Source organism: Miscanthus floridulus, chromosome 1 (genome assembly GCF_019320115.1).
Source record: "Miscanthus floridulus cultivar M001 chromosome 1, ASM1932011v1, whole genome shotgun sequence".
NCBI classification, from domain to species: Eukaryota; Viridiplantae; Streptophyta; class Magnoliopsida; order Poales; family Poaceae; genus Miscanthus; species Miscanthus floridulus.
Window position 1 is genome coordinate 37,873,258 of NC_089580.1, and position 6,000 is coordinate 37,879,257.

Below are 6,000 nucleotides of genomic sequence, written 5' to 3' on the forward strand. Positions count from 1 at the left end.
TCTCCGGTTCCGCTCCGTCCTCCATAGCTCCACTGCTCCCCCGGTCACTGACCCGCGCAACAAACCCGCGATGGCACGCCGCCTCCTCGTCGCCCTCCTTGCGGTGTCACTCCTGCTCGCCCGCCCGAACTCCACCTCATCACCGCCCGCCACCGCGGCGTACGACGAGCTCCACCTCCGGGGCTTCCCGCGCGGCCTTCTCCCGACCAACGCGTGTGCCTACACGTTTGACGTCGGCTCTACGCACTTCGCCGTCGACCTCCGCTCCAGCTACCGCATCGTGCTGCCCGCGGGGGGCTACCTCGCCGCCTTCAGCGAACGCCTCACGGGCTGCCTTGACGACCGACGCATCTCGGGCCTCGACGGCATCCGCGTCAGGGCCTTCTTCCGCTGGTGGTCCATCACGGGCACCGACAACCTCCTTTCGTTGAAGCGCATGTTTCAAGTGTTTCAGTTGTTTCAGAGGTATGTTGCAAGGGTTTCGTATGGATATTGCAAAAGTAGATTGGGATGTTGCTTATGTTGCAATGGTTGTACACTTATGTTGCAAACGTTTGTTCCTAATGTTTTATATATTTTATTTAGACGTATGTTGCAAGTGTGGTTTATCTGGATGTTGCATATGTTTCACACATATGTTGTAAGTGTTTTATCTGGATGTTGCATATATGTTGCAATGGTTTTCAAGGGTTTCATGTGTTTTTTTGCAAGTGTTTCAGACGCATGTTTCAAACGTTTCATCTGTCTTCATGCGTATGTTTGAAGTGTTATTATACCTGGATGTTTCAAAAGTAGATCGGTTGTTGCATCTCTCTCCTCGCCTTCTGCTGCCCCGCCTCAGTGTCTCCTCTTTCTCGATGCTGGTGATGTTCGGGCGACGTGGGTGGGGCGTGAGTCATTTGAGTGGCGCAGAACCCGAGCGAGCGGGACGTGTGGCACGGAGCAGGCGCGGGGCGCGGGGAGCAACAGGCAGCATGGGCCTGCGTGGGGGCGGGCGGCGTGGGTGGGGCATGAGTCGTTAGAGTGGTGTGAAACCCGAGAGAGCGGGGGCGTGCGTCACGGAGTAGGCACGGGGCGCGGGGAGCAGCGTATGGACACAGGCCTAGGGCCGGACGTCCGGGTGCTAGCCTGTCCGTGGAAACAGTCCAGACCAATAACTATGATCTGGATCTGGAAACGGACATTTATTTATAATGCAAATGCAGATCAAATTTCCAATACTAAGTACTATTCCTACATGTACAAATTATAAGATCTTTCGGCTTTTGCATATACGTAACATTTGCTATGTACTAATATATATACATTATGTATAGATACATTAATAAGATATCAAAACATCTTATAATTTAGAACATATAATAAAAACAATATATCTAAAAAGAACTAAACATCTTATAATTCGAAACGGAGAAAGTACTTTACTAGCTAGCTAGTACACGTTAACCACTGTCATTGTCTAATACGCACCCACTGACCCACATCCACATGCACGTGTACTGCTACTAGATGAAAGACGACGATATGCTGTAATGTACCTGCCCGGGAACATGGATTCGTACGTGTGTGTGTGTGAGAGAGAGAGGCTCAGCGAGAGAGATTCTTCCAATCTTTCGTTCAGCTGCCTGCCATTCAGCAGAACCGGTAGGTACAGCGAGAGTGATGTTTTTACTCCACCGACAACGAAAGTGCTATGGTAGCCTAGGCTGTTCTAAAAAGTTTTTCTAAAAAGTGTTATAGTAGTTATCATATCAAATCTTACGATACGTGCATAGAGCATTAAATGTAGACGAAAAAAAACTAATTGTATAATTTGGTTGAAAATCACGAAACGAACGTTTTGAACCTAATTAGTCCATGATTGAATACTAATTGCCAAATAAAAACGAAAATGCTTCTGTAGCCAAATTCCCAAATTTCATCACTAAACAAGGCAACCAACGAACGAGCGAGGGGACATGCACGTCGTGCCGATTTGAATGCCTCTGTCATGACAGCAGCAGCAACACATGCAGGAGTAGTGGCCACTGTACTGGCTAGTATGAAGCGGAAGCGAGACCGGTGACCACCGCGTGAGAGTGGTGAGACCGATCGATCGACGCAGGGATGGATTGGTCGTGGCAGAGACCTCCTGTGCTGTGCATGGCCGGTGGTCATGGTCATGCCAGGGGTATACGTGTTTCTGTGCAGGCCCAGCGACGCCCGTACAGTATGTAATGTGTGTGAACTGCTTGGACCTGACCATCTGAAACTTGTCAGTAGCTCTGGATTGCGACTGCTTGCAAGCATGCATGCAAAGGGGCAGCAGGCGTCAGCGTCAGTACCAAACAATGTCTTCTTCTTCTAGCTTTATTGTTGCTACCTAACGGGTTCGGCTGGTATTAAATTAATACTATAGTATCAGAAAAATACTTTTATACTGAAATTCGATGAAAAAAAACACTGCTCCAACTTTTAAAAAAAAATCGACCAGCCGCTGAAGCTGACCAGCCGAACACGCTGGGCATTGGCATGCAAGATGCAAATCCATCGCGCTCGCGCGTTGAGACTGGTGGCCCGCCCTAAGCTAAGCATGCATCCGGCCAATTCATACAGCTCATCAAATTAGAGGAACACCAATGTGACTTACGTACGCCGTTAAGTTCTTAATGGCAGACAATGATCTAGGACAACTACGTAGTACAGTACGTGCTTATTTAGCATTGGCTAGGCAAATAATTACTTCCTCAGACGGGTTCTAATTAATTTGGAATCTACTAGCTAGGACAACTATTTGCTTGGTCAATGGTCATGAGATGGTTTGTGTAATGTATCTGCCCCATATCGCGTCCTGGCGGAGGAATCGTGTACAACATTGGACTAATTAGAGCAAGTATAACAAGAGACCGTAAGCTAACTGAATGTTGAGGTGGAGAAGAGAAGAGAGGAGAGGGAGGAGAAGCGGACTATAAGTTTAAGTTTACAGCCGGCTTGGACACAAGAATTAGGGAACTCTGTGAGAGAGACAAGTGAGTCATGTATTAACAGTGAAGAGATAACTACTATATAGGTGGGCTAAAAGAAAGCTGCAAAGAACCTTACAGCCAACAAACTAGATGTATTATTAATTTAGTAGCCTTGCTCTTAGAGAACCGAATAGTACTCCTCCTAGTAATATTTCTGGATCGTAATAATGGTATAGCGGTGTTTAAATTTTTTAGAACAACACAATACATGGTACTGTGCGATACCCTCCCACGACTTCGATGAAAGGCGCCGGCATGTGGGATTGACTGCACGCGAGCCCACCTCGTCGCTCTACTTCCTCCGTTTCGCACGCTCGCTCGAGAGATCCGCTCGCTCCCCCTCCCCCGCGCGTGTGCTCCCCTTCGCGAGATCCCGCTCGCTCCCATGATTCTGGCTGCACCGCCGCCGCGCCCCCATCACGCTCACCCTGCCCTCGTGCCCGCCCGCAGCAGGCCACGCCGCCGCCGCACGCGCACCATCGTCACCCGCGCCCGCCCGCATCTAGGCGTGCCGGCGGCCGCCGCGTACAGCTGGGGAACCCCGTCTAGCCTTCTCGGTGGCTCCATGCGTTGCTCCTCGACGTCCTCGCTCTCCATCTCTCTCTCACGCGCGAGGGCACGGGCGCACGCCCGCACCTGCCCGGGGGTCTCGGCGACTACGACGGGGAGCGACGCGACCACGAAGGCGGCCTCGATCTAGCAGCGGCAGCACCCTCGAGCCCCGACGTCCATGACGGACGTGGAGGCCGAGGTCGAGGGACAGGAATAGCGAGCACCTCCGGCGCCGACCAAGGTCTGCCTGTCGACCGGAGCACGGAGGTAGGCTCCATGGCTACATGCACCTGCACAGACACCTCGCCCCGCCCCTGCTCCAACCCCTCCGAGCACCCCTTGCAGATTTGTGAGGAGCCACGCCCGTTGCTCCTTCACATCGCTGTGCCTCGTCTCCGCCGGACGCCTCCACGCCAAGGTCGCGATCAGGAGCGTCATGCACGCGGCGCCTGCACCAGCACCTCACCTCCGGAAACACCACCGCCTCCATGACCTACCCTGCCGTCAACGCCACCTAGACGCCCCACCGCTGAACACGCCACCGCCTCCACGCCGTCGAAAACACCACCACCTCCTTGACCCACCCTACCGTTGCTGGCTCGCTGCTTCGCGCCGTTGCTGCTCCACGCCGCCAGGCACCAATCGCGGGCCAAAAACGAGCGCCCAATAGGTATGCCACCCCTTCTCTTCGCTGCGAACTAACTTTGATCCCATTCAAAGATTATCAGTCATTCATGTGCACACTAAATGTCCTTTATTGGATGCGTGCCTGCAGTTGTGTGTGCTTTGATCTGCTTTGCATGTTATGTTTATTGGGATCTAATCCAATTACAAGTGTTCTCTGTTTTAGCATCCAATCATGGCCTCCATCTGGTCATCGATCATGGCGGACTCTCGAATTGCTCACGCTGTCAACATCTTCCTCGCCATGGTCTTCACTCGAAAGGAGCTCTTGGATGACGCTGCACCCGACCTCCGTAGCGCCTAGGTAGAGTCGTAGAGATGGCCCTTTTTTCATTATCTAGAGATGACTGCTCAGTTTGCCGAAATCTAAACTTTGCTTCTTGTTTACACCAAAATTTGGGAGAAAGAACGTGGGAACTCGCAGGCTTCCAAAATTGTGCCAATCAAAGAAGATCGATATTAGCCACGATTCTATGATCGGGTGGGATGACGTCAGCGAATAACGATGATGAACTATGGTTGGCGCCAGGAAACTACATATTGGACTCTACAAAAAGGGAAAGATTAGAGTCCAAGTTATCTTAAATTAAGAATATTTTCGTTTATGCCAGGGATTATAACGAATCGTGCTCGAGTAGGATTCAGGTTTAGACTCCGGGTATAAATATCAGACCCCGGTTATTGTAAAAATCAATCAATCTAAATACAAGTCAATTACTTTTTTTTTGGCTCCGGCCACCCCTTAGGAGTAGGAGTAGAGTAGATCTCGGCGAGTTCTTCAACGAGTACGGCTGCATCGATCCGGTCGACCTCCACTGCTTGTCTGTAAGTACCATCATGGTTTATACCTCTGTTCGTATGGCTGTATCGATCCAGTCGACCCCCATTACGGCTCTGGTATAAGCTAGTTATCGACTCTTGTTTAATTCAAGTATGGCCTATGTGATTCTGCCTCACACCCCACTGCTTGAATTAGATCAAGGTCAAGTTATCGGCTCTACCTTAGAATGTCAGTCTTTGGTAGATTCATTAAGTTACCGATATTGCTTATTACTTTCATTACTTATCTAATTACAGCAATATCACTCTGCCCGATTGAAATTGATTTATATCAGCCTTATATCTTATTTGACCCATCGTTTGCTAACCTAAAACTGATCCAATCTACACCTTAAACGATGAGTTATGTCTTATCAGTTGTTTTACATCAATCTTGATCGTGCATAACGTGCAGTTAAGGCATGTTGCATCTTGAGTAGATCTATTGGCTAGACAGAACCGTTCCACGACCCGTTATCATGGCCTGTGTGATTCTGCCTCACACCCCACTGTTAGCACCATGGAGTGGGGATTGATACTTAGTAGATCTATTCCTAGAATTGGCTGTTTTAGCCGATATCGAGCGCTTTCACGAATAGTTCGCATCACGAGACCGTTGAAGTAAAGATAGGTTGAAAGATATGTTAGCCCCATGATCTTATTATTGTATTACGGCCTGCATGATTCTACCTCATGCCCCACTGATATTAGTAATGAGTTAGGGTCGTCGAGTCTATTATTATTTCTATGGCCTACATGATTCTGCCTAATGCCCCACTGGTCATGATGATAGATGAGATCTAACATGTTTATTAGATTTATCTTTATTAAACGGTTAAGTGGTGTTGAATTGTTTCTTTATATAAAAAGGGGTTCGGTTAATTATAATTATTGGCTTAGCACAAACCGATCATTGTTGACATCTTATTGCCATTGATTA

The 6,000-nt window shown here is 49.1% G+C and overlaps 1 protein-coding gene across 1 annotated transcript; it reads left to right on the forward strand.

Annotated features, from left to right (window-relative positions):
- The first annotated feature begins 70 nt into the window (after positions 1–70).
- LOC136454892 (uncharacterized) lies at positions 71–3,394 on the forward strand. The gene is made up of 2 exons (XM_066455142.1): positions 71–587; positions 3,201–3,394. Exons 1-2 carry the CDS (start codon positions 71–73, stop codon positions 3,392–3,394), a joined length of 711 nt encoding a protein of 236 aa, XP_066311239.1.
- The last annotated feature ends 2,606 nt before the right edge of the window (positions 3,395–6,000 follow it).

Excerpts from the sequence above, each read along its gene's own strand:
- LOC136454892 (XM_066455142.1), top strand. The coding sequence starts at position 71 with ATGGCACGCCGCCTCCTCGTCGCCCTCCTTGCGGTGTCACTCCTGCTC. Across the intron at positions 588-3,200 it reads TTTATATATTTTATTTAGAC|AACAACACAATACATGGTAC; the intron begins GTATGTTGCAAG and ends TAAATTTTTTAG.